The sequence below is a fragment of the Solanum pennellii genome, chromosome 3 (genome assembly GCF_001406875.1).
Source record: "Solanum pennellii chromosome 3, SPENNV200".
NCBI lineage: Eukaryota > Viridiplantae > Streptophyta > Magnoliopsida > Solanales > Solanaceae > Solanum > Solanum pennellii.
The window spans coordinates 66,906,532-66,934,490 of record NC_028639.1 but is presented as its reverse complement, the minus strand read 5'-3'; the positions used below and the strand labels follow the sequence as shown (position 1 = coordinate 66,934,490).

General features: G+C 34.0%; 5 protein-coding genes across 8 annotated transcripts; 2 read left to right on the top strand and 3 right to left on the bottom strand.

The window, feature by feature from the left end:
- Positions 1–551: 551 nt before the first annotated feature.
- On the bottom strand, positions 552–2,445 carry LOC107014315 (elongation factor TuA, chloroplastic). Its single transcript, XM_015214171.1, has one exon. The coding sequence runs from the start codon at positions 2,298–2,300 to the stop codon at positions 867–869; it is 1,434 nt and encodes a 477-aa protein (XP_015069657.1). The 5' UTR covers positions 2,301–2,445; the 3' UTR covers positions 552–866.
- A 608-nt stretch (positions 2,446–3,053) lies between these two features.
- On the bottom strand, positions 3,054–9,974 carry LOC107014314 (probable serine/threonine-protein kinase WNK3). 4 transcript variants are annotated; one of them, XM_015214169.2, is made up of 9 exons: positions 9,495–9,974; positions 9,287–9,324; positions 8,957–9,184; positions 8,628–8,851; positions 8,359–8,516; positions 4,933–5,116; positions 4,734–4,865; positions 3,744–4,656; positions 3,054–3,610 (listed from the first exon to the last, which is right to left on the bottom strand). In XM_015214169.2, exons 1-9 carry the CDS (start codon positions 9,585–9,587, stop codon positions 3,436–3,438), a joined length of 2,145 nt encoding a protein of 714 aa, XP_015069655.1. In that variant the 5' UTR covers positions 9,588–9,974; the 3' UTR covers positions 3,054–3,435. The 4 variants fall into 4 exon arrangements, with proteins under 4 accessions (XP_015069655.1, XP_015069656.1, XP_015069652.1 ...); XM_015214170.2 differs by having other exon boundaries at positions 3,054–3,618; positions 8,359–8,851; XM_015214166.2 differs by having other exon boundaries at positions 8,359–8,851.
- A 5,622-nt stretch (positions 9,975–15,596) lies between these two features.
- On the top strand, positions 15,597–17,262 carry LOC107012472. Its single transcript, XM_015212327.2, has one exon. The coding sequence runs from the start codon at positions 15,867–15,869 to the stop codon at positions 16,824–16,826; it is 960 nt and encodes a 319-aa protein (XP_015067813.1). The 5' UTR covers positions 15,597–15,866; the 3' UTR covers positions 16,827–17,262.
- Positions 17,263–18,364: 1,102 nt separating this feature from the next.
- Positions 18,365–22,663, bottom strand: LOC114076461. Its single transcript, XM_027915505.1, has 9 exons — positions 22,206–22,663; positions 21,282–21,973; positions 20,971–21,182; positions 20,173–20,253; positions 19,962–20,048; positions 19,747–19,879; positions 19,588–19,659; positions 19,305–19,433; positions 18,365–18,781 (listed from the first exon to the last, which is right to left on the bottom strand). Exons 1-9 carry the CDS (start codon positions 22,619–22,621, stop codon positions 18,663–18,665), a joined length of 1,941 nt encoding a protein of 646 aa, XP_027771306.1. The 5' UTR covers positions 22,622–22,663; the 3' UTR covers positions 18,365–18,662.
- A 3,280-nt stretch (positions 22,664–25,943) lies between these two features.
- On the top strand, positions 25,944–27,470 carry LOC107013718 (high-affinity nitrate transporter 3.2-like). Its single transcript, XM_015213591.2, has 2 exons — positions 25,944–26,146; positions 26,725–27,470. The coding sequence occupies exons 1-2, from the start codon at positions 26,014–26,016 to the stop codon at positions 27,201–27,203; spliced, it is 612 nt and encodes a 203-aa protein (XP_015069077.1). The 5' UTR covers positions 25,944–26,013; the 3' UTR covers positions 27,204–27,470.
- Positions 27,471–27,959: the final 489 nt, after the last annotated feature.

The following is a 27,959-nucleotide window of genomic DNA, read 5'->3' as shown; positions in this document are numbered from 1 at the left end:
GCTATGACGTTCATTTTGATCAGATCATACAAGCGATTAACTCAACATTAGAGGTTGAAAGCGAGATCCATTATTTTTTCAGAAGACATAAGCAAAACTGTCAAATCCAGAGACATAAAACAGTCATTCATTAGCTCAGCCTAGTATAAAACACGCATGCTAGTTATAATAGCCAGCGAGAACATCTTTGAGGCACAATTACAGCACTACGTATGAAAAATGACAGCCAGTGCTAGCACGTTTTGAGCATTATTACAGGAACAAGCATGATGGATGAGACAAAAGACCATCTCATTCTGAGGTTAATAAGCAATAGGTAAATGACATATTTTGTAGGGCAATTTCTACATAGCGCATCTAAACACAAAAGACCAAGGACTGACAAGTTCCAACATAGAACCAACTGATCACACACAGAGACTTCTACTAGGGGATTATAAGCCACAATTGACAATAACAATTAAGCATCACTAAACAAGTTCTAAGCAAAATATGTTGTAAAAATAAAATATCTCAGTTTTCTTTTTTTTGGTGTTACCAAACAGCATCAATTCGTCAAAACAAATATCAAATGCACCTAATTTCATTGGCATGTTTAAGTTGAGTTTCAATCAAAAGTATGATTTTTCCTGATGGAAACTAAACGTACACAAGATACAAAATGTTCTTCTTTTCAAACAAACAAACAAAAATTGAAGCATACTCGCAAAGGTGCACTAGCATTGACTTATGACAAGATTTCTCCAACTAACCTATGATCTAAAAGAAAAGAAGTAACCAAAACGTTGCATATATGACAAGGGATTAAAAATATTGCATGACAAGGACCGGACCATTTTGAGTGGAAATGCGCTGCTGCTCGTTGATCACTCAAGAATTTTCTGAATGACACCAGCTCCAACAGTCTTTCCTCCTTCCCTGATGGCAAATCTCATCCCTTGTTCACAAGCGACAGGCATAATGAGCTCAACCACCAAGTTCACACGATCACCAGGCATGACCATCTTAGATTCATCCCCTTTGTCAGTGGTAATGGAAGTAACCTTCCCAGTTACATCGGTGGTCCTCATGTAAAACTGAGGCCTATACCCCGAAAAGAATGGGGAATGCCTGCCACCCTCCTCCTTTTTCAGAACATACACAAGAGCTTCAAACTTGGTGTGAGGAGTGATTGTTCCAGGTTTCGCCAACACCATTCCTCTCTGAATATCAATCTTCTGAATACCTCTCAACAACAATCCCACATTATCACCAGCCATTGCTTCATCCAAAATCTTCTGAAACATTTCAACCCCGGTCACGGTAGTAGACCTGGTGTCTCTTAATCCTACAATATCAACGGTCTCTCCAACCCTAACAGTCCCTCTCTCTACTCTCCCTGTTGCCACTGTACCTCTACCAGTGATTGAGAACACATCTTCAATAGCCATCAAAAAAGGCAACTCAGTTTGTCTTTGCGGAATAGGAATATAACTATCAACATTGTCCATTAATGTAAAAATCTTATCAACCCATTCATTTTCACCTCTCTTAATACTAGGATTTGCCATTAAAGCCTCTAAAGCCAAAAGAGCAGAGCCAGAAACAATAGGAATATCATCACCAGGGAACTCATAACTAGACAAAAGCTCTCTTACCTCCAACTCAACAAGCTCAAGAAGCTCTTCATCATCAACCTGATCTTGTTTGTTCAGAAACACCACCATATTAGGAACACCCACTTGTTTAGCAAGCAAGATATGTTCTTTGGTCTGTGGCATTGGGCCATCAGCACCGGAAACAACAAGAATAGCTCCATCCATCTGGGCAGCACCAGTAATCATGTTCTTGACATAATCAGCGTGACCGGGGCAGTCCACGTGGGCATAGTGTCGGTTCTCAGTCTCATACTCAACCGTAGCCGTATTAATAGTAATCCCACGAGCACGCTCTTCTGGGGCGGCATCAATTTCATCATACTTCTTGGGAGCGGAATTACCCATAGAAGCAAGCGCCATGGTTAAAGCAGCAGTAAGGGTAGTCTTTCCATGGTCAACATGACCAATAGTACCAATATTGACATGGGGTTTCTTCCTCTCGAATTTGCCACGGGCAGCACGGACAGTGAAGCGGCGTTGGTGGTGGGTGGTGGGAGAAGTAGCGGCGGGTGAGTGGAGGAGAAGGGTAGAAAAGTTGGGGGTAAATGAAGAGGATAGGATAAGCTTAGATGGTTTAGCAGCGGAAGGAAGAAGGGGATTAGAAGGGTTTAGGAGCTTAGGAGAAGAAGTGGCGGTGGCAGCCGCTGCTGAAATTGAAGCCATGGCGGAGAAGGATAAGAGTGAGGATTGGGATTTGAAAGAAATTGGGGGAGAAATGAGAAGAGGAGGAGTTAACAGTATTATATCCTTGCCAGCAAAAAAATAGGGCCTCTCATATAGTACTCATTTTCAAAGGGATTTTTTCTATCCATTGGATAACACATGAAATCCAATGACTTTTATATGCTCAATTTTTAAATTATTTAGTATTACATAAAGGGGTTTGTTGGTTCTAAGGATATTAGAAATACAAAAGTAAGTCGACACTGAATTTAATTTTTATTTTCACTTATCTATATTTTAAGTTGATAAGCTTTCACTTTAAATAAATGAGACGAATATGATTCATTTAGTTTTCATTGACCACAATAAATTTGGTGCAGATGCTATTTGCAATTTTCTTGGTCGAACGATTAGACAATATAGTACAGAAATGACATAAGTTTTGGTGATTTTTGCACCAGTAATGTCTTGAAGGTGAGGGCCATTTCTGTGGCTAAAACAAAAGAAAATGATTTACTCGTTAGAGTCTCTCTTTATGCCACGTTTCTACTTCAGCTACTCTAATTTAAGACTTCCCAATATTGATGTACACAAAAATTGCCGTTAATTATATGCAATTTTATCACCCGTTTCTTTATTACAATAATTGTCTTTCTTTTTTTCCATTTGACCGCAAAATATCTTTAAACCTGTGTCTATTTCTCATTGATTCAAGGAGGAAAAGCAAATTACTCCATTCAAAAGATTATCCTGTAAAAATAACAAGGGTGAAATAGCAAGCAATGATCTTCTCACAATGAATGTACTTCTTTACAGGTTTATAGAACATCATTGATAAAATTAAAAGACATGTGAAGGTTATATCTCGCCTGATTTCAAACCAATTAATATTTGCTAATTACAAATGTAAATATATACAAGTATACACTCCACGAAAATGTAAGGACCTATTGTGGCTGCAGCTCGTAGCATCTCATTCATGAATATGAGATATTAAATCCGTTTCAGCTGGGTCAACGAGATCTTCCAAAGGACTAAGGGATCACTTCGTCTATGTCATGGCAAACATAAAATTGAATATGTTCTCCAACAATAAACTCACCTAAGGCTAATTGAAGCACCGCTCACTGACAGATCATTCTCCCGCTTCCTCTTTCAAAATTACGGCAATTCCCAATCCTGAACTGATGTTTTCCTTGACAGAGCTGAAACAGCGTCTAAAACTAGGTCCATTCAAAACACTTCCAGCTACTGAATTTTCCATGTAACCATTGCCAGCAACTCTAAAGTTCTTCAGCATTCTGGAACATCTTGAAACCTTTAAGGATAAGTAACATGATTGATAGTAACAGTCAATCAAAAGTAACATGATTGGCATAATCAAAGAACAACCTTTAGTTATATCCACAGTTCAATAGCAAATAATAAGACGGTAACACTTACATTTTCAAAGAGGAGCTTGGGCCTTCAGAGTTTGTACTGGAGCAGCCTCTTTCGTTTCGTAGACTATTGAAAGATAGTTTGTGACCACACATAGCAAGCACTCCATTGCGTATCTCAGGAGGAAGTTTGCTTATAACATCTGTGATAACCAAGTCATGTTTCTCTCTGAGCGCATCAAGCTCCTTACGCTGCTCATGTACCAGCGTCTCAAGTTTCTCCACAATATCTCCAATGTCATCTGAACATTTGTTGCTGCAATGAGTTTTTCTTTGCCCTGACGAATGATGCTCAGTCTCGGAAGTTAAATCAGCAGATTGCTTATTATCACTTGAGTTTGGTTCAGGAATCACACCAGCCTCTTCATCAATATCATTTTCAGTTTCACTCTCTTCATGCTCAAAGGCACCATCACCTGAGCTGCTTCCCTCTTTGTGGCTGATAGATGATAGTCCGTTTTCTTCAGTCCAGCTACTTTCGGGAATTGGTGAATCTGCCTGTGACAGGTTTGAAGGACCCAGTCTGAGTGGAGAGCTCGCACAACTGGTTGTTTTTGGTGAATCAGACCAGTACTTACGACCTGAAGGAAGTCTTTCCAACATAAGACCGCCAGAAAGAGTGGAGTTCATTGTTGAAGGGGAAACATCATCACAAGCTCCAAAGGTACTGCTCTCAGAAGGAGCAACTTCACGAGCTTCACTGCTCTCAGAAGGAGCAACTTCATCTGCGATGTCATTGCTAGAACATTGTTTTGGTGCCCAATCTGGGATATATGACCGGATTTCTGAATCAATCATATCAGCAATAGCAGAGACGTCTTGATCTGTCAGGTCCAACTCTTCAACCATTTCACTAGCAACAGCATTTGCTGTATCAACTTCAATATCAAAGGGGAAATGAATATTCCTAATATGACCTGAGATACAGGGAAAATGTCAAGCTACTGAAGTGAATCATCTTAGTTTGGTGGAGAAATAAGGAACAAGGCATAACCTGTAGAGTCAGTTATTCGCAGTTTGAGAAAAATTGTGTTTAGGTCCTTCCGTTGGCCCTGTACTGTGAAATCTCTGCTTCCTTCAGGCACATGGTCCTGAGGACTTCTTCCACTGTCATCATCACTCTTATCTGCAAGATCCCAGAAGTGTCAACATGCTCCAAACATATCCGTGTGTAGTTGCAATTATATAGTTACCTGCATGTATGGGGTGGGAACTCAAGGATCTAGATATGCTTGCAGAATCATCATCTGACCGGAGAAAGGGGTCCATCAATAGTTCCTTAGCAGACAGACGCTCAGAAACTTTTGCTATACATTTTTCTATAAATGCTTTAACTCCAGGATCCTTTACTTTTGCCAGTGATGCAGGCCTAATTCCCTTCAAGGATGGCAGGTATAAATTTTAGCATTAAAAATTGAAAAACTGGTCCAAGAAATCAAATGTCAATAAAAACAACTCTGAACATATATATCCTTAGATCAATCCATAAATATCAAAATTACAGTCATGAATTAATTTTGTCAACTAACACTCAGAATGAAATCCTCAATGTAGGACCACTACCAATAGCATCCCAAAAAGTAAAAATAAAGAATCAAAAAGTAGACTAACATATTGCCTATCGTATATTTTAGCTGCCAAACAATGAAAATCAATGTGTAAGCTTCCTGGCTTTTCTTTGAGTCATAATCACATATATAAAAACAAATTACTTCCCTCTAACCCTTTATATTAAGTGTTAATTTTTTATAGTAGAGTAGAAATTTAGTGTTTCAGAGAGAAAGTAGGCCCACAATCAGTGATAAGTTTGAGATTCTATAAGGAGGTCGCTTATCCCTTTAAAGCAATAAATTATCAAAATGCTATGAAGGTAAAGAAACAATATTTTACTTGAGGGAAGTGGATAATATTTTGAGATGGAAGTGAGAGACAGATGGAAGGAGTAGGGTAACCTGAGCTAAGCACTGAAAGTGCCCGATCATCACAAGGAAAAGAAAAAAAAATAGCAATCCCGGACACAGCCCAAGCTTTCTTTCTAAATGTTTCTTTTGGCTTTTCTGGTTTAGTACAAGAGAATATTTTCCTTCTTTTCAGTACCACCCTTATCGTTATGCCCACATCTGTCACTCTATCATTTGACTTGTTCAATCTCTAATTACTTACGGGCTGAAGACTTTGGCTCAAAGGCGAAAAACACTAGGTATTTCTTCTCATTCTGCCTAAACCAAGTTTCGCGATATTTGTGCTTGTGAGAGTAACAGGTAGCTGTGGAATAGTCGAGGTTGGTGCAAGCTGGCCTAGACACCATCGTTGTAAAAATAAAAAGTAAAAAAAAAAAGAAGAAAAAGGAAAAAAGTAATATTGCTTTGAGTTCCAACTATGTTTAAGCACATTCAACATTTTGTGTTACTTATGATTATATATATCTAAATCATTTCTAATTTATGACACGTCTACAAATGGAAAAAAAACACATGTTTCTGGATAAACAAACTAAATGGTACGATGTATTTATTAAGACAATCAGAGAAGTCTTGACCAAGTCCACATACCAGTTAAATTTAATATTTATTTTGACATATACAAATAGCAAAATGTTTATGACACATCAGGGTACATCATTCAAACAAATATAATTGAATTACATACATAGTTTCTGGATATTTTATCTTTGTTAAAGAGACTAGAATATTCTACCAAAGAGAGAGAATTTGATCTCAAATGGGCTTGGGTCTATATAAAGCAGTTGATGATAGCAAGTTAAGGAATTTATTTATCCTTCAATGGTAAATAATCAAATTGACACTAAGATAGAAATTCCCAAGGGAGAGCGGTTTCTTTTGGGGAAAATTGACAATTGTAGACTTCTATAGAAAGTTGAAATTCCTTGAGAATTCCCTGCTTTGGTGTTATCACAAGAAATATGACAATTATCTTCAAGTAGTTCAATCACAATGCTTTCAGGTACTTGTCTAGGACGGATAAAATATTGTTTTAAACATATTAGCTATTAGAAATGGAAGTCATAATTTCAGTATACCTACAGATTCATAAAGCTTCAATAGAGTGCCTTCCATTTTATTGGAAAAAGTATGATGTATTGTCCATGATAATCTGTAAATGCAACATTTGCCAATTCCTACATTGCCTATTGCATTTCAATAAGCAATGTAGAGATAGATCGAGAAGACGAATAATCTAACTTGAATGCAAAAATGGATAAAACAAATCATTTTTTACTTTATTAGGATTCAAAGTGATGTGGCACGTGGAAATTTCAAATTTTGGATTTGCCTTTGGTTATCACCCTTCCAACAAATTAAAAACAAAGTAAATAAATTAATAGAGAACACGAAGACCGAAAGAGCAGTGAGTAACACTCACTCACACACTCATCACCACCCCACAGCGTGAGGCAACACCAAACCGTCTTTGATGGCAAACAGAGATTTAAACACTGACAAATCCAGAAGCAAAAATATGTAACTTACAAAAACAAACTAAAAATCGAAGATAACATACTTTAGTCAATAATTTCACAAAAGATATTTCAAACTAAGCGGGTCGGATGATATCGCTTGGTATAATGTGCATCAGGCCTTGAACGTATACATCACCGAGGTTCAAGATTTAAGCATCTCAAGAGAGCTGTCAACACCATTAATGAGTCCCTCAATGGATTCATATATTATTAAACACAGAAGAAGCAAATATCAGATGCCTTGGTGTAGAGTAATTAAGGTCATGGTGGATTGAGTATCTCTATGAATTCCTATATTGTATTTTCGCTTCCTTTCACTTATTCTATTTATCTTTTTTTGAATTGGATTTCTTTTCACTTATTTGGAAGGAGGCTTTATATTGCTTGAAAGATTGCTTACAACTTTGGTGGATGATTTACAAATGAGAGTCCTCCTATTTATACTACTTCCTAGGGGCTAAAATGTAAATAATAAAAGTTATTACACAAGTCCCTGAATATTTACACTTTGATCCATGTTCTAGAATTCTCTACTAGCCTATAGAATTCTAAGGCTTCCCTAGAAAATATTTAGTTCTTCTAGAACTCTCTATACATTTCTAGGACTCTCCAAAGCTTTCCAAAAAAGCTTCCAAGTTCTTCTAGAGTCTTCTTGAAATATCTAGGGGCTTCTAGAGTTTTCTATAAACCTCTCCACAACTTCTAGACTCTTCCGCGCCTATTCGGATGCAAAATCTTACTGAGAATTGGCGAGAATTGGCGGGACGTGACACTTTACTATGCTCATGTATTCGCTTTTGATGGTTGTCTTGTATCAAAGGTTTAGACTGATGTCTTCTTCCCCTCATAGACATTACCTCAACTACCAAACTTTTCTCTCTCTTCTTCAGCCTCATCTCAACTACCATATAAACTGAGGAAGTGCCTTTGTCACCATCACCATGGCGAGGAATCTAACTGATGTATGCTTAGGCGCCTTTGGTTTCTCAGCTCAGCAGTTTAAGAATAAAAATGCTGGAAACTGGACAGCCATTTATGCAGTTTCTGTTCCTACTATGTGAAGCATGTAGTGGTAAAGTTTGAGGACACAAGGAAACAGAGAACATAATAGATGCGCAAGAAAGACAAGAATTCTTACTGATGTTACTTTCTTATATATCTGGGCAGCATTCGTACACTCAACATATGGATACTCAAAAGTTACCAGCTCCAGCAAGCACATGCCAAAAGCATAGATATCTACTAGCTCATTATATTCCTCCTCATAAAGCTCTGGTGCCATGAATTCTGGAGTACCTGAGATTGAATATCGAATTGCACTGGTAAAATTAAAGGACCATCTGAATGACACTAACAATAACAGTCTAGGATAGATGCAAAAGTTAGCAAAGTGAACTAAGACTTTACCAATGACACTATGAGCTGAACGAGCCTTACGAAGAATTGCTGCGAGTCCCAAGTCACCAATTTTCACCTCCCCTTGGTTACCATTGACAAAAAGATTATCACACTTAAGATCACGATGAATAACTGGAGGGTCGTGACCATGTAGATATGAAAGTCCCTCCAATATCTGCCGAGACCAATTCTTGAGTGCTCGCAAATCAACCTTCTTATGTTTTTTGCGGTATCTGCATAGTCGTACACAATGAGCTCATCATAATATGACCTTACCTAGAGAGGAGGCATTGAGCAAATGACAGAAGAAAGAAGAAGAAAACACAAATATCACATACTGTCTTAAATTCCCAGAAGTGAATATTTCAGTAATGATGTTGATATTCTCAGTCTTTGTGTCAACCCAAGAGTTGTAAAATTTGATGATATTCTTGTGCTTGAGGGTTTTAAGCAAATGAACTTCAGAATAAAGACGCTCCAAGTCCACTTCATTCCTCAAGAGATCAGCAACTTTAACCTGATTCCAAGCTACTTCTATTCCTTCCAATTCATCAAACGCTCGATATCTATTTCCCATTCGTAAGTCAAAGAATCGACAACACAGCACTTCACAACAAACATATAAGTAAAAAAATCATACACATGCAAAGGTGTTTGATAAAGGATACACTTTCTTAAATGCTCCTTTTCCCAGAACCTCTTTGTACTGCATAACACAAAGAGAATCAACTCCATGACTCAAATTCAGAATAACATTATCATGTTTAACAGTAAATGTAACAATTTTATCACCAGCACATAAATATCCAAACTTTCTATGAAATTAAACTAAAAAAAAAAAACAGTAAAATCAGTTTCTAAATAGTGAGAACTGACCCGTCCGTAACGACCAGTAGGATCGAGCTCCACGAAGTCGGGCTCAGATTCAGATTCATCCGGTTCCTGCTCCGACACTGAATCCTGCTGCATTCTCTTCGATCAATGAATCGAAATGACACAAAATCCAGAACCCTAGCTCTTCAATTGAATCAAATCAGTCAAAAAAGATCTCCCAATTTCTACAGTAACATCCACAATTCAGCAACAATTTTGATTACTCTGTTGTCCTTCAGATACGCAGTATATAGGACTTTACGTAGGTTTTGGTGAGTGAGGAATCGTGTAAAGGAAAAAAAGGAAGGTTGAGAAAAGAAGGAAAAAGGTGGTTGTGATTTCTGATTCTGAAACGTATAAACGGAGGGAATCGGCTTAACTGATTGTGACCGACGGACTCTTCGATTTTTTCCTTTTTTTCGATTTTGTATTACTCTTATTTACCTTATTTTTTTATTAGTCAACTCTGGAAGCTTATGAAAAAAAAAATTAATGTGTGGATACTTATGGAAAGTCAATGGAGTTGGATCCTCAAATTTGCTTTTTTTTGAATTTTAAAGTTGCACACTTGTGGCAAATACAGCCAAGTAAGTGCTCATTTTTTCGTCTAGTTCCACCTGCCTAAGGGCCAACATAAGAGTATTATGTTTTATTCTTGGATCTTAATTTATAAGGTATAATTTAATTTAATATACATTACTACACGGATTATACCAAAAAAAGAAATGATCACGATTTAGGCAGAAAGTAGTAGATGTGAGGTAAGCGTTTTATCTCTACATAATAAGATATTTGTAGTACGTAGATATCCTCATTTGTCAAACACATCATATTCATAATTTATATGAAAGTAATTTGAAGAAGAAGACTTCTGAATAAATATTTTATTATAATTATTTGACCAAAAAAGTTCATCAGTAATGGTAATATGAGAAGTTTAAATTAAATTATTTTCAAATTTTAAAGTGTTTTTAAGAAAATGTGACACAAAATTAATATGAATAAATATTTTACTATTGATGGTGGATACACTTAAATTTAGTCGATTATGATGTGAACAAGAAAGTTTATTGATTTTCAAATTAAATTGTGAGGAAAAAGTCAGAGTAGAATAATCTGATGCACAAAATATTTCGCGTTAATAGATTTATGTATTCTTATTCAAATTGCGTATGCAGATGTTTAACCTTTAGAAACTTTTATTGTTTTTAAAGTTAGATACTAGTGATGGATATTTGATTTATAAGTTCGACAAATTATATTCTTCAACTTGTGAAGAGCACCAATTATAATATGGAGTCGTGAGGACATTGAAAAGGAATATAGTCAACTTATAAATTAATAATGAAGTTTTCTACGAAGATACATGCATTACAAAAAGATGTAATTTGAGCATAATTTGGACATGAAAGCAATATAAGTTTGATTTTTATTGGAGAATGATAGAGATTTTATTTAACTTAAAGTTAGCCCAGCTAGGCCAAGGAAATTCCATTTTTTTCAGGCAAGACTCGAGAGTATAATTATCTCTACTTATATGATATTGTATATAACTCACAAAAACATTAGGGATTATCAAAACCTTAAAAATAATCAATCAATCCATCTATCTTTTTTCTTGTCAAACATATTACTTTATTGAGTTAGATTGAATATGAAAAAAATATCATAAAATTGATTTCTCATCAAATGAATTGGTTCTTAATTTTTGTCTTTCAAACAGACTGATCTTTAATTTTTATCTTTCAGACAGACTGATTTTTAATTTTTGTCCTTTAACAATCGAACTTATGCATGTTAGTGCATCATATGTTCTTCTAAAACTGAAGTTATGCATGCGCATAATTTGTAGAATATTACAATACAAAATGATAAAAAATAATGCTATAAAAAAAATTAATATTACGAGGGATGCAAATTGAAAACCAACACTAAATAAGGATTGAAACTGCAAATGACATCTAAAATAATTTGATTACCAATGTACTTTGGTAGTCTAGTTTCCTATTTTATAAAAAATTATAGCTATTTTTACGGAATTGAAAAATTATAAAAATTATAATGGCTTTGGTAGAGTTAAAGAAGCCGTATAAAACACTAAGAGATCAAAATTTCTTTATTATAAGCCATCTAGAAGTAAAGTTAACTCAAAATTACGAAGGAAAATACTTATTCAAACTTATTATTATATCAATATCAAATTGATGAATATAGGTAGATATATCACCCTCACAAACTTTTATCAGTAACTCCTATATATATAAAAAACAAAAACAATGTTAAGCCAAAGTTTATAGCAATTAAGTTAATTAGAATATAGGAAAAGCTAGGGAACATTGACATGTGCTAACCAAAATAATTGGGTTGTATATTAACGTTTTCTTCACTGGATTTTTCAGTGCTCCATTCTCAGTTGTTTCATTTACAAGCATCTGTTTTCTTATTTCTTTTTTTAAAAGAAAAAAAGAATTAATGCACTCATGATGAGATAAATGCTCACAACTAATAAGAGCTGTTACCACATGGCTTTTCTCATAAAAGAAATTAATTCACCGACGCTGTGCATTAAAAAGTTATATTTGCTTTAACATTTAACAAGTATGACAGAAAATAATGTTGTTATTTGTTACTGTCATCGAGTATGAATAAGTGGTCTCAAATTCAAACGTTGAAATGGAGAATTTTCTAATAAAGTAATCAAGTTTTTCTTTATGTAAATCTAAATTATTCAAATCAGTAAATTTCAAATACCAAAAAAACAATATAATTTTGATTCCAAACGAGGTCGTTAGGGTATAAAGATATGATCAGTAGACTACTTCATAGCCTTTCAGGTGGTGTTTTGGGTGGGACAATTAAATAGCATTTAGATGAAATAAAAAGGCAAATAAAAGAGATTAGAATATGATTTTTTGTGAATGAAATGGATGTCATTATCACATAATGGAATAATTCGCCGCACAAAGTCATATATTGATTATTCTTGGGAAGGAAATGAGGTAGGCCATTTTCTTGTAGGCTGTTAGGAGGAACTTGTTCCAAAGTCCCAACATGTATTACGCAACACTACATGTGCCTGTTTGGTTTGAATCTCCTGATAATGACTGCAACTATTATGTGACACTTTTTTATGTCTAGGGTTTGAATGTTTGGAGCATGTGTCATACTCAGAAACTATGTAAAGAAATGAATGTGGAACCTAACTCAATCTCAAAACCTAACAGAGCAATGTCAAATCTAGGATTTCTAGAATAAGTAAGTATATCATTTAATCTTTTTATAGCATAGGTGTCAGCATAATAATATGATGCTAATTTTTTTAGAAAATATACACGGAAAATACTTAGTTCTATGAAAAGAGCACGGATTCGCGTGCCCCCAATGTTTGCTTATAAATTTACCTTTAGAGAGAAAGATTGATCAAGTCCATATAAAAAGATTACCTATTTCATTAACCATCGAGTATGACTGTTTCATTTTTCAACAACTACTACTACATTGTATTTGGAAACTCCTAAATGCCGTATGTATTTGAACAAACAAAAGAGGATTGAAGCATATAAAAGCAGAAAAAGGAAGCAGTTTCCTGTACGGCAGAAGGCACTCTTAGCTGTCCTTTTCGTTCTAGTTTGGTTGTGCAAGCTGATCAAATATATGATGTTATTGGACCAAATAGGTATTAGTGAATTGATGAGACTATTTCACCTTTAATTACAGGTATCGAGTTGAGTTCTAGGTATATAACCTTTTAATCAAAGGTCTCGGGGTGAGTTCTAGGTATAGAGAAAATTCTGATTAGAACGTCACCTTCGTATGAGTCCTACCGTGGGCAATCTAGAGTTTAGTTTTAATATGGAGTCCTGACATCGGATGAAAAACTCAAAAAGAAAGATGATGCTATTGGGCTATATATATGGACACTACAGTAACATAAATGGGCCAGACTGTCAGACATCATCCCTTCTCACTGAAATATTTGGCCCAACGTTATTCAAATTTTGGTATTGGGTATTGTATTTGGTATTTGTTGGTTGGACTTGATCTTATTACTTATTAGGCCAAACTTTCACATATTGCTCAAAACTTGCAGATTTCGACATTATATTTTGTTAAAGTTATGGTTTTTGCGTTTGAAATTTCTGATTGTACGAATAAGGTGGAGCCATTAGAAGCAAGTAAAGTTATTTGGAAATTGCTTTAAGGTATTGTCTTCAAAGGCTTTGTTGTATGTAAGTTGTAAGGACCTATTTGTTTGGCTAATGTCCTCTATAATTTTTTTTTGTTGTTGACAAATGGATGATGGAACCACATCCACTATTCACACATGAGTGTTCGCTCTACACTTGTGGGCTTATCGTTAAAATATGTGGATTTTTTTTAACTTGAGACGAGATTACCTGCTCAATAATTCAGTCACCCTAGCAGCTTAAATTCATCTTAATTAGATTAACTAAAGAGAGATAATTTCAGTAAACTAGTGTGATTTATTGTTAATATCAATTTAACAGGACTTTTTTCACCATTAATCTCTCTATATTTATTAAGGACTAGGTCGAATTGAAAACTAAATTAGTGTCTACTTAATTTCCTAAATTGATAAATATTTTGGACACTATTTTCTTTCTAAAAAAGACTTTTTGAGGGAGCAATATCTTATGCTACCTAACCAAATATTCACTATTAAATGCAGGAGCAGTTTGATGTAAAAAGGCAACATGACAGTTCAAATTTATTAGAACAATAATCACGTTTTATGGGAAAATATATAATGATTAGATGATGTTTCCCTTTGTATTAAACTTTTCATTAATTTTAATTAATCTAAGTATACAAGTGTTAATGACTACTAGTATAATATTAAATATTGGGACTTGTACTAAATAAAAATCTTAAATTCATGAATGATGATTCGTTTTCACTAGAGATCCAACACATGATGATGATGAGTCTATTTGTTATTTTGCTCCCATTTTCCTTTTGTCTTGAAGCTAAGGAACAAAAGAAGATTGAGTTGGACCAGATCTGAAAACACTTTCACCTAATTACACTGACTCATTCTGCTTTGTTTCACTCCCCTACCTAGATTCCTCTTTTATCTTCAAATTAACTTCTTCAACTCTGAATCATTCAAATTATTGCACCAAAAAAATAATTATTTAGGACAAGTGGATATACAAGAGTTCAAAGGAATAGAAGGGTTTACTCAATATTTATGTCTTAAAATGTGTAATCTTTTTACATTGAATATTTACGTGTCGTTTGCTCATAATTAAGGTATTCGTAGTCTTTGAAAATAACTAGTACTCCCTCTGTTCACTTTTATTTGTCATTTTACACTTTTCGAAAGTTAATTTGATTAATTTTCAAAGTTAAATAAGATTACATTAATTCGATATTTTAAACAAAAAAAATTAGATATTCAAAAACTATATGAAAAGTACTATAAATTGCAATTTTTTTGCATATCAATATGATGAAAAAATGCATCTTAAAATGTTAGTCAAAGTTCTTACAGTTTGATTTTAAAAATAGAAGTCATGACAAATAATAAAAAACGGAGGAAGTACTGAGGCTAAAATAAGAAGAAATAATTAATTTTGTCTTTGAACTTATAAAATGAGAAATATTCCATCGATTTGCTTTTACTGATTTACTATTCCAACTAAGTATTTGTCGATTTTTAGTTTTTCACATATCAAAAAAATATAATTATTCCTTCCATGTTTTACCTCTAATAAGGATAATATGGTAAAATAATCTCGTCAATCATTATTTTCTTAACGAATAAACTCAAATAATGTCATTTAGACATCTCGAAGGAAGTGTAAAAGAATGTGAAGAATCATTCATTGGGAACTCCATTTTTTGGTTTTGACTGGTCATTTGTATGCATAAAGATCTACTAACTTAAGATCTGGTGAAGAAGACTTCTCTGCTTTTTCACCATTGCATGGAAGTAAGTATTTTAACTGTGACATAATCAAGTCTACCATGGGTTCAAAAAAAGTTGTCTTTTTGAAAAGCATTTAAAAAGGAAATGGGGTCTAACCAAGAAAGCTACTACAGTATTAATAAATAATAGAAAAATGAAAGGAAAGAAAAACATTAGATAATTGAATATAAAAAGGGGTTGCTCTTTCACTCACTCTCATTCATCTTGCCATCTATTTGCCAGTTCAGATACATATTTTTTTATTATTGTATTTCATCAATGCTGCCAAGATCACCTCTGGAGGCATCTGTTACTTACAAACATTTAATATCTAGGATTCTTTCCCTATGCCAATACTCATTTCAAAAATAAAACTATACTACTTCTTTATTATCCTTTTCTGATAGGCACTTTGAGTTAGTCAATCAAGATTCATCAACTAAATGATGCAAGATTCAATCCCTGCTTGTTTTTCAGCAGGGGAAAAGTTATCAGATGATCATGCTGCAGTAACTAGGTCAGGGCAAAGCATTTTTATGTCCGTTTATCGGACGAAAATCGCTGACCAGTGCAGGTTAATCACAGTTACTTGGTGCAAGAATTTGTTGCTACATGGTTTATCAGTGTCAGTAGATGGGTCAAGTGGAGATGGACAGTATACTTGCAAGGTGGAGCTAAAGCCTTGGTACTTCTGGAGGAAACAAGGTTCAAAGCATTTTCTTGTGGACAGTAAGCCAGTTGATATATTCTGGGATCTTAAGGCTGCTAAATTTAATGGTGAGACAGAGCCAAGCTCAGAGTATTATGTAGCTGTGGTTTGTGATGAGGAAGTTATTCTGCTTCTTGGTGATTTGAAGAAAGATGCTTATAGAAAGACAGGCTGCAGGCCAGCACTGATTGAGCCAATTCTTGTATCAAGAAAAGAACATGTTTTTGGCAAGAAGAAGTTTTTAACAAGAGTTAAGTTCCATGATAAGGGTAGAATGCATGAGATCTCAATTGAGTGCAAGAACAGGATTAACAGTAGCGGAATTTCTATCGATGGGGTTGATCCAGAAATGGAGATAAGGATAGATGGGAAATTGTTCATTCATGTGAAGCATTTGCAGTGGAAATTCAGAGGGAACGAATCGATTCATCTCAACAAAGTAAGGATAGAAGTATATTGGGATGTTCATGACTGGATTTTCAATCCTGGTTTAAGGCATGCTTTGTTCATTTTCAAGCCAGTTTTGTTATCCACATCTCCTTCGTCAGTATCCGAATTATCATCACCGCCATTCTCTTCATCGACATCAACTCCTTTATCATCCCAAACAGGAAGTTCTGGTTCAATAGAGGGGTTAAATTCAAACAACTCCTCAGATTTTTGCCTGTTTCTTTATGCTTGGAAAGTAGAATGAGAAAAGTTACATAGAGTGAATATTGGTTTATTGTATCTATCATCATTAAAAGCATCTAAAGAAAACATAATGGTTGAAAGAGAAAAAACTGAGACTCATGTTATGGCCTAATTAGGAAGGAGATTGGGTTGACAGGTGAGAGAAAGAAAAGAGCAGGGCACATGGGAACAATTGGGGCCAAAAATTAGCATATTGTGGCTGCTAGGTAGTTACAGCTGTTTTTGAAAAAGAAATGGGCATAATTGGACAAAAACAGATTGGATAACATAACATGCTCAATTATTTTCCCAATCTAGAGGCATCTCCATGTTTGTTTTCCCCCACAGTTTTCTTCTCTTTCTCAACTCTGGTTTTTGATAAGTGAGCAATTATTTTTGTGATACTTTTGTCTTCTAAATTCTCTCTCTATATACAGAAAAATATTGAATGCATTTTACTTCACTGTATTTCTGCATTTGGTGTTACTAACTGAAGTAAAATGAACTATCTAAGGAAGAATGACAAAGCTTTTGCAAACTTTCAACTACTTAATTGCCAAGTTAGAACTAAACCAACATCTTAACTATATAATATTACAAAGACTTTTGTCTTCCTTTACAAAATTTATTGTGCAATGATTTGATGATCATTAATTTATCATATTTTCTGAAAAGGGGTGGGAAGAGGTGGAGTTCTAAATGAGGAACTTTTGAAGATAAGACAAAACAAATGATAAGGGATGGGAGATTTAATACACTGGAGTTCTACCAGAAATTTATTGGCTCAGGCCAATAAAACAAGTGAAAAGATGTGCTGGAGACTTTAAGTCATAGCTTTTCCACAGTCTGGCCATAGTGCTACTACTTAAGGTTTATTGATGAGTTTGATTGATAACAGTATCATTTATGGCTAGATAGACCTTTTGACATAAGTGTCAAAAAGAATGAAATAAATGAAGGTATACAAATCTGAACATAGATGTTGAGTTGGAAGTTTGAAGTAAGGGAACAAGCTGTTATTCAAGGAAGAAAATATACTTAATCATCAAGCATTTCAATGGGAAGAAATCAGTTTACATAAATATCTATTTTTTGATGGGAGACAAATTACAATTACTAATGAAACTCCATCTTTCAAAATGGATAATGACTTGACTACTTCATAAGTTAGAGTAAAAATATGCTCTTTTAACCAGCAATTAGCAATTTTCCACAGAGATAACGTTATGTGAAATATAAAGCTAGACAAATGCCTAGGATGTTTATTCATTCCTCTGGTTGTTGTGGGATATTTGCCTACTTTACTGGTGTAAATATCATTTATGCAGCAGCGAACTGAGCATAAGTAAGGCGGATCGTTTCATGAAGTAATCACACTAGTTATGCAAGAATTATTATGGGATGCATAACTATGCGCTGAAAGATAATATAAAGATTGATACAAGAAAAATCTAGATTTAACTTCACTAGTTAGTATACTTGTAATTCGGAAAACAGAAGATAGTCTAAAATACAAGTTTTAAGTGTTGTTATTCTTATTTCATATTTTATCTCGTATAAAATCACATGTAGATTAACTCTACCATAAGGATTACAAGGTCGACAGAGATTCATAAGAAAAGAAATCAACCAAATACATCCAAAAGTAAAAAAAGAAAACATTGTAGCATGTGGAAATAGCCTGGGCCAGACACAAAAAAAATCAATTAAATAAGACCAACAACCAAACATTTTGAAAAATCCCTATTAATGTTGTAAAAAAAGAATCACTTTCTATCGCTTGACAGTTCTCAGACTAAATTTGAGCATTGCATGATCGAAATTACTCATATTTTTAGCAGATTTAATAACTCACTAGTCACTTCCCAAAACCAAACCACTTTGCTAAGAAGAAGGTCTTGTTTTTGCCACGTGAAGCATCGGCTGATTTTGCTGGTGATGCTGGAGAAGCATGTTTAGGTGTTATTGAAGGTTTACCTAGAAGAAAACAAATATGATTAGACCAATTGATCCTTGAAATGTTGACAATGTATTATTCTTTGCACTAGCTTCTATCAGGTGTTCCAAAAGAGGAAAGTAACAATGCAAAAAATAGAACTAATCTTTTGTCTTTTATGTTTTGTTTTTCTTTCTATTGCAGGGAGATCAGTAGCTAAAATGGTCTCATATCCTATCAGTACAACTTATAATCACATGGATAAGTCTCCATACCAATGCATCGGAAATAACTTATTTGATTTTGTGGGAGTAATAATGTGTTAACTTATCGGTATTGTTGATTAATATTGATAAGCAACTAGGCACATGTCTTTTATATTTTTTTGCAGAGAATGTACATACATCATAAAAACTTTCCAGGTTATGTTAAGACAAACTGATTCTACAGGAACATGATGAGAAGCTTATGGACCAAGGCTAGAAGATGATGATCTTTGTGCATGACAATTAATTCAACTAAAATTAACATAAAGTGCATAGAAGGATAAATGAAGTGAAGTACCTGTGTTTGGTGACACTCTATTTATCTTCCCATTCTTCACATCTTTAGATATCTTATCTGAACTTGGTGTATTTTCTTGAGGGGTGGAATTCCTCTCCAAGACTTGATGTGCTCTATATTTATGGCTACCTGCAATCATCAATGTTAATTCAATTGCAGGATATGCAACACAAAAGTTGAGTATTAGAAAAAATCATGTTTAGTGAAAATAAAGCTAAAATGTTCAACAGTATTTTGATTCAAAGTAGGCAAAAGAATCACCAAGATTTCTCAGTGAACTTACTCTCAATGGGTGAATTTCCATAATTCTGCCTCATAACTTCTACAAAACTATCATCCTTTGGATCTTGCATCACTACAAGGAAAATCATAAACTTCTATCGCAAAAAATGTTGTGAATATGTGATGATAATACTATAATAGCTGCTACGAAAAACATTACATTGGTCAAAAAAAGCATTTCTGTAGTTAGGGGTGGAGCCAACTGAAAGCAGCTGAACTGCTTCGACATCTCTTGTCATCGACACCTTAGAAGATGCACTCAAGTTTTGTGTGTCTAAAAGTATTCCTGCGAGCTGAGAAGTAGAGTGTTAGAGATCAGAAAGGGCTTCTCATCTGCTTATATTGTTAATTTGATGAATGGAGCTTATTTAGTACCAGAAGCTTTTTCAAAATAGGTGTCTGAAGTAGTTCATAAGCATCCTCACAGTAATTGTCCGTAAGAACAGTACACCCTGATACTGCCTACATGTATGAGTATGACAAATGTTAGGAGAAAATGTTAGAAAGCTTCACCATATTATTGCTAGGCTATTTCTTTCCCTGATTTAACTTATATCTTTTGTTTTGGAGAGCACGCTATAAATACCTCTCCATTAGTTTTGAGTATGTCTTCTCCAACTACAAGGATGCTTAGCTGCTTAGCCAACAGTAGTGTTTCCAAATCAACCTGTTCAAAACCAAAAGAAGAAGAAAAATCAGCATTAGCTCATCAAAGGAAACAATCCCAAATGGCTCACTAGTGGTATAACTTGCAAGATCTGTTCTAACATTCTAGGGAAGATTAAATATCCTATGCATTACTACATGATGCACAATTAGATCTTTGATTGCAGTTTATAAAGGAGGAACATACTAATCTATAAATCAATGTACAAACATGATATATATATATATATATATATATATATACTCATACTAAAACGTGTCGAGTTGAGTCTCCTAAAGGTAATAGAAAATCTGAGATTAATGTTTCAGTTTAAGTGTTTAACTAAGTATTCTCTGATCCTGTTCACAGTTCACAGGTACAATATATACCTTTGGCCACAAAGGAAACTTAGCTCCCGTTTGGCCATAGATTTTGAAGTTAAAACTTGAAAAATTGAGTTTTTGAAGTTCATTTTTAGAATTTGAAGTTGTGTTTGGACATGCATTTAACTTGAAAAAAAATGAAGTTCTGTGTGTGAAAGTTCCCAAAATTCAAAAACCGGTCTAAACTAGGTTTTGAGAACTTGAAAATATTTGAAGATAAAACTTATTTTCAAAATCTGATCAAATTTCAGCCAAACAGATTTTTGAAGATAAATCTTCAAAATCTGATCCAAATCGATGGCCAAGCGCTTGCTTAACTTCAAAGAGTCTCAAGATCTTGCTACTAGTAGCATACCTCATCGGAAAAGAGCAGAGATTTGGCATCAAGACCAACAAGATGAAAAAGCCAAGCCACTTGCCGCTGCTTCAACATTTTCCTTCTTGTCATATTCATCACAGGAACCACCACCTGAATTGTATTTGCATCTCCTCCTTCTTGTTCATTAGCCTTCATCCTATTTTCCAACAACCAAGCATAGCAAATTGCAGCCACCATTGAGCTTGTACCTACAATATTTCAACTCACTCAGTCATATAACCGAAACCTAAAGCAAAAACACACAATTCATCGATCTACGATTGGAAAAATATCAGCTGGAACTCAACTGTTGGAAGGCCCAGACAGCACAATTTTGGCTTTCCCTTTTATCTGTCCACTAAAAACGTTGTCGATTTTGTCTCTCTGCTCCTTCAAGAACCGATTCAGTTCCTGACTCTTCAAATCTTCCTCCTTGACTTCATCTCCGTCCACATTGTTATTTCGCAAAACCTTCTCGAATGCACTCGTAGACGCAGAGATACTCCTCCGATGAGCCAACTCTACCAAATTCCTTGGAGGAGAAAGTGCCGGATAGTCCGGGATCGAACATGTCGTCGATGAAATCGACCTCCGGTGAGAAGATTCGATGAGACTTTTTGGTGGAGAAAGTGGCTTGTCATCTAAAAAGTGTGATACATTGTCCGTTGAGCCGGTGGCGGGAATTTTGAAAGTTCGTTTTGGAGAGTTGATAGAGTGTTGCTGAGGTGCATTGGAGTTCGTATGGAACCGCGTTCGGCGACTGATTGATTGGCGGGGCGGGAGGGTGAGTGCGGGTTGCTCATTGTTGGGCTTGGGAGAAGTGGGGTCGATGGGCCCATCATTTGGAGTCTTGAAGATGTTAGAGAACCAATCTTGAACGTTTGATGAAGGGGATGTGCCGGCTGAAGGAGGATCAATTATTAACGGCTCTGATTTATTGCGGTTGTGTTTTGCTGTTTTTGAGAGGATTTCTTCACTGAACCCCACCACTGATCTATGCCTGTTTTTTCCAGCACAGAAAATCTATTGTAAAATATTGAGTTCATGAAAACAAATACATGTAACTACCATTGAAAAGTTTCATATTTTCTTAAATTTCTTATCAAATCAAACTATCACATTTTTTTTTCACCTGAAAGGAGTATTACATATTGATCATAATTGTACAATTCCATTGCAGTGATCAGAGCAAATACAATGTTTTTGTTATTAAAAAAAAGAGCTTTAGTTACCTTCTAGCAGACCTAGAGAGGGGATCTCTGCCTTCAGTAGGAGAATCAATTCTAGCATGAGATGTTACGAACCTAGGGGAAGTCACTAGCCGCCCTGGGGGCGACTCACTTCCTCGACCAGGAGAGGAAGCTACCATTTGCTTAGCTTCCTGTAGCCACTCCTGAGTTAGCCTGCTGCTAACACTCCTTGTGCTTGAGTCGAAATCATCATCATCTTCTATCGAATTCGTGTTAATTCCCTTCAGATTATATGTTTTTTTATCAGGACTTGGTGTACCGAAAAACATGTCATTCATAAAATCAGTTAAGTCAGGGACAGGAGTAGCAGGCTTTCTGTTCTCTGCAATTATCCTCTGTAAGTTCTTTGAGGATCCTCTGCTCTCGTTCGACAGGTTCCTGTTGAATCTCCTCTCCATTGTGCGATTCAAATGAGTGGAAGCACAATCTCGAAGAATACGAATGGAAATGCAGGAAATTCTTAGATGAAGATAGAAACGACATTGCTAAAATAAATGAATAGGAAATATTGTAACATTTGGCCGGCACAAAGATTGTCTTTTCTTTGTGTAGTCTTGTGAAAATTAAAAAAAAGAACAGGCTACGTAAATTGGTAAATCGTGCAATGAGTGAAATATACGTGCTAATGATCAGAGCTTAACAGGGAAACGTGATGCACAAAGCATTCTGCATTAATTAGGGTCAGGGAAGGGTCACACTCGAATAGTGTGATGTAGACAGTCTATCCTAATGCAAGCATTAGTGATTGTTTCCACGAGCTTCAAAGGTCACACGAAAATAACTTTGTGGTTGCTCGAAAGCTCATGATAAGCTTAACATATATGCACTCAATAGATTATTGATGGACATACTTTGGCATAATTAGTAGAAGTATAGTATAGTAGTATATATAATCAGAATTTGGTTGAAGCGATATGATAACAAGCTTTGGACTTAATTAGGCAAGAAGACAAAAGCTGTACGAGTATATCAAGCATGGGCCTCTCGACCAGCATTTTGATTGAGCTGGTCATGGGCTAAGCCTGGGACACAAGATTCACAAAAAAAGCCCAATTTACTCGCATTTTGTTGTAAAAATTTCATGGGTATTTAATTTATACATACTTTTTAAAAAACAATTTGTGTTTACTTGGGAACAACATCACATCTGCTGTGTTGAAGTTCAGATTAAAAAAAAATCACTGAAGTTCAGATAAAATAGTTGAACTTTAGGTCAAAAAAACCATATATTTTTGAATTTCAATTGTATAAAACTTCAGACACGACATGTTTGATTGTTCCAAGGTGAGTAGACTTATAATTTAAGGCGTGAACAAGAGACTCTAGCTTTTGCATATTATCTCATCTTTCTTTCCCTTTTTGTTTTTGCCCTTCGCACGAATGTTAGATAAATCCTGTATATAAATAATATTTCTAGTCAAAGAGTTATCCTACTCCATATTTTTTTTTTGAAATGTAAGCACAGATTCCGCGGTTGATTTGAATTTCTTAATTATTTCTTTAAGCAGAAAAGAAAAGAGAACAAAATCAAATTTGAAAGAAATATACTTTCCTTCGTCCAACAATAATTATCCACTATATTATTTTGGGTTATCCAACAATACTTGTTCACATTATGAAATAAATGAATAAATTATTTTTCTATTTCTAGTTTCTTATGAAGCTTGCAAAGTTAACCGTAGATAATATTTAATTCGTGTAGTAAAAATATAATTAAATGAAAGTCAACGAGAAAGAGATAAGCTTCCGTACGTGTAATTGAAAAGGTTGTGATCCGTACATACATGAACCTGCTCCCTCTTATTTTTGTCATCTTCTCTGATCTGCATATCATATTCCTTCAAATAATATAGTAAACTGTTTATTTAATTTTCAGATCGTTGAACATAAGTTCCTAACACAAGAAAATAATCATCAGTATCTTAATTAGTTTTGACCGATCGATAAAGTTGAGTAACTTGGTGATTCACATATGTTATTCCAAACTTCTTCACATAGCTTATCATAAGGAATAGAGCACTAAATTATGCCTTTGAAATACAGTCTTCTATCCCTTCCAAATGAAGGTATTGATTTTGGAACAAGATTAATTGTGTAATAGAACGTTATAATAATATGAATGTATATCCAATTTTTCGGGACAAAGTTCGGAATGAAATTTATACATTTTCCCTAAAATTTAATGATAACAATTAAAGAATGGAGCTTTTAATTTCTCCCATCTTGAGAAAATTTTAAATGTATTTGGGAGAGTTAGATGGTGCTTCAACTTTTTGAGATCTTTTTTTATTTTTTATTTATTATAATAAATATAATTGCTAAAAATTGCTAGGAATTTAGATCGACGATGTAATACTTGACAACTCATTTTATTAACAAATATATGATACGAATGATTTTAATTGGTGAATTTTTTTCAATCATCTTGATAAAAACTTATATGCACTTTTTTCCATATAGTTATGGCATGAATACTAGATTCCATGTATTTCTTCATCCGGAGACAATATTGAAAGTGCAGCTTATAACTTCATATGTGGAAAGAAAATTTTACTTTGATAATCGATTTTGTGATCCAATTTACAATTATTAGAAATGTTTGTACCTAATTATTACATGACATAGTAATATTTTATTAATTATAGTAAATTGATTTATTTTTTTTAGAAAAGGAGGGGATCCCTTAACATTAACTTAAATAATTGTTTACCCAACTGATTAAGTTAAAAACAGTACATCAGGTAATAAAAAAATATAAACAGTAAATCTGTCTGACTGTTTGAATGAAAATTTATAATTTTAACCGCTTAATATAATGTACAAAAAGTCTTATCAACGTAAACTACTTTTAAGTTTTAGCAACTGTACTTAGCATTCTAGCTTAGATATCAATATATATATATCAAGATAATTAAATCTATCCAGGGGTAATAAACACGTTGTTTTAAATATAAGTAAATATCTTAAGCTGATCGAATAAGACTACGATAAAAATATCAGGAGTATAATTGTATAATCTACGTTTAAATATTACTTTATAAATATATATATGATGAGGTCATGAGGCCAACTAGTAAATGCTGCCTTAAAAAATGTAAACTTGATTAATTAATGGACATACGATTAGCGATTTCTCATAACAAAATACATACCTACCCCACCTTCTGCATCAGCTCATAGATCAACCTTAATCATTTGATCAATTTCTTGTTTTAGAGTCTTTCCAAATCATTAGGGGACAAACCTCTTAACCAAAATAATTATTAATAATAACGTTAAATATTCATAAGGAATATGTCGAAAGATCGCAGTGGATATTACTTGCAACAAATTATAAATTCCAAAAAATATAAAAATATATTCATCTAAACCAAGGTCAACCCTCTAATTAAGCTCTTGTACAAACAAGTAGTTCCCAATTCCCATAACATAATTACAAATTTATTAGTCTGTAAAACGTCATAAACTTACCCTTTGAATATTGCTTAGGGCCAATTCAAACATCAATAAGCTATTTTAATTATTAGTTATATAAAAGTTAATTAGTATTAGAAAATGACGTCACTGTCTTATTGTAATTGTTTGCACCCCTTATGTAGGTTAGAGAGGTAGCTGCCAGTTGGGCTTATGTTTGGCTTATTCATTTTTTAACCTTTCTTTAAGAAATGGCCTCCTTTTGTGGCAAATATCAACAAGTCTATATAAAGCCCTTCATCAATGGGGATGTTACATTCCAATTTTCATTCTCTAATTAGTATATACTACCAAAGAAATTAATTAAAGAAGCAAAATGGCAATTAGTACTCGTGCTATTTTCGTGGCTACAATTGTCATATGTTCATTTTTGGCTGTTTGTGAAGGTGAGATATTGTTCTCTACCCTCAAGAAATCTCTTGAAGTGAAGGCTGACCACAAAGCAGGAGGTATGTGCTGTGTTAACTATCCTTTTTGAGAAATATTTTGTTTGTTTTTTTACTTATTAGTTGCATCTCTCTCTATCACACTCCATTCAAGGCTTTAATTTGTTGCAAATTGAACATGTACTCCAACTTAAAAATTATAGATTCGGATCATCGGAGAAGGTTAAAAAGAGAATTTTGTATGAATGATTGACTCTTGAAATGAAGATACGCATTAATTAACTATGATTAAGTGATAGATGGTGTAAATACTGACTAAGATTTAATTACCATTAAAGTCTTGTATATATTTCTTAGCATTAGTCGTTTACTAAAAATCATTTTTAGAAGAAGGAAAATATCAAGTAAAATTGCTAGTGATCGATCTCTCAGGTTTTTAATTATTTCTCATTAGTTGCCTTGTACACTAGATATCGTTTTCTCTTCGTTTTCTTTCCTAGTATAAAATGACTTGATAGAGCTAATTCTGATTAAGAAATTCGATAGTACGTACTAGGTTACATCTTTTTATACTATTGATTGATTGATTGATCGATTAGTATTACTATATAAAAATAACCTGATTGTATAAATATTTTCAGTATTGATGGCCGGGGAGGACGCGCTGACGCTCAAGTGGTCCTTGAACAATACACTCCCAGCAGGGTCAGATTCAGGCTACAAGTCAGTAAAATTGGAGCTGTGTTACGCTCCCATAAGCCAAAAAGACCGTGCGTGGAGGAAAACAGAAGACCACCTTAAAAAGGACAAAACTTGTCAATTCAAAATTGCAACGGTACCATACAAATCGTCAAACAACAATTACAATTGGACAATCAAGAGGGATATCCCAACAGCTACTTACTTTGTTAGAGCTTATGTTTTGAATGGTAATGGTGAAGAAATTGGTTATGGACAAAACACTGATGACAAAAAAGTAGACAACCTTTTCAGCATTCAAGCAATTAGCGGACGACATGCTACTTTGGATATTTGTTCTGTTGTCTTCTCTGCTTTCTCTGTTGTCTCTCTCTTTGCATTTTTCTACATGGAAAAGAGAAAGGCCAGGGCAGGTAAGTGATGATCGTGACGATGACGATGACGATGATGGATCTACATTTGTGTGACTATGCGTAAGGAAATTAAATAATCTCCTTTTTATTTTCGATGTATCGTAGACTTTTATATATATTTATATATATGTATAAGATAATGTATTAATTAAGTTTAATACTGAGTTTGATGACTCATCATGTGTCATGCGTGACATTGTATTAATTGCCTTCTTGTTTAAATTTAAACTCTGTACTTTTATTTGATGATGGAAGTTTGTTTTATCAGTTTTTTACATTGTTTAATTACCTTCATGTTTGATTTATACTTTTCATATCAACTGAATTTTTAGAGTTCTTTTTTTTCAAAATTCAAACAAATATTTGAGATTTTTTTTCATATTTATCCTTTTTTTAACATAGTTTTATATTTTTAAGAGAAAAATCACACTACTTATAAAAATTACTTTTATAATTTCACAATAAAAATAGTAAAAAATATAATTTTACTTATGCAATTAATTATTTTTGTTAATAGTGTGCTAATATGTCTGTTAATATGGAAAAGTAATGATCACCAAGTTAGTTTATCACTTTTTGACTTTTTGGCCAAGTTGCATTATATTGTAGGCCATTGATTTTCTGATGGTTCGACTATTTATTTTATTTTTCAAACTTATTATAATCTTTTCAACTTTACCAATCGAAATGACACATGATGAAAGTAGTCGGAAAAGCATGTGAATATTTATTTTTAAAAAATACACATTAGAAAAAATATCTTA

Coding starts and splice junctions, on each gene's coding strand:
- LOC107014315 (XM_015214171.1), bottom strand. CDS start 2,300: ATGGCTTCAATTTCAGCAGCGGCTGCCACCGCCACTTCTTCTCCTAAG.
- LOC107014314 (XM_015214166.2), bottom strand. CDS start 9,587: ATGCAGCAGGATTCAGTGTCGGAGCAGGAACCGGATGAATCTGAATCT. Junction 9,325..9,494: donor CTACTGGTCGTTACGGACGG/GTCAGTTCTCAC, acceptor TGTGTTATGCAG/TACAAAGAGGTTCTGGGAAA. Junction 3,611..3,743: donor CCAAGCTCCTCTTTGAAAAT/GTAAGTGTTACC, acceptor AAAGGTTTCAAG/ATGTTCCAGAATGCTGAAGA.
- LOC107012472 (XM_015212327.2), top strand. CDS start 15,867: ATGATGCAAGATTCAATCCCTGCTTGTTTTTCAGCAGGGGAAAAGTTA.
- LOC114076461 (XM_027915505.1), bottom strand. CDS start 22,621: ATGGAGAGGAGATTCAACAGGAACCTGTCGAACGAGAGCAGAGGATCC. Junction 21,974..22,205: donor CTCTCTAGGTCTGCTAGAAG/GTAACTAAAGCT, acceptor TGGAAAAAACAG/GCATAGATCAGTGGTGGGGT. Junction 20,254..20,970: donor CTCTGCTCTTTTCCGATGAG/GTATGCTACTAG, acceptor GGTTTTGAACAG/GTTGATTTGGAAACACTACT.
- LOC107013718 (XM_015213591.2), top strand. CDS start 26,014: ATGGCAATTAGTACTCGTGCTATTTTCGTGGCTACAATTGTCATATGT. Junction 26,147..26,724: donor GGCTGACCACAAAGCAGGAG/GTATGTGCTGTG, acceptor AAATATTTTCAG/TATTGATGGCCGGGGAGGAC.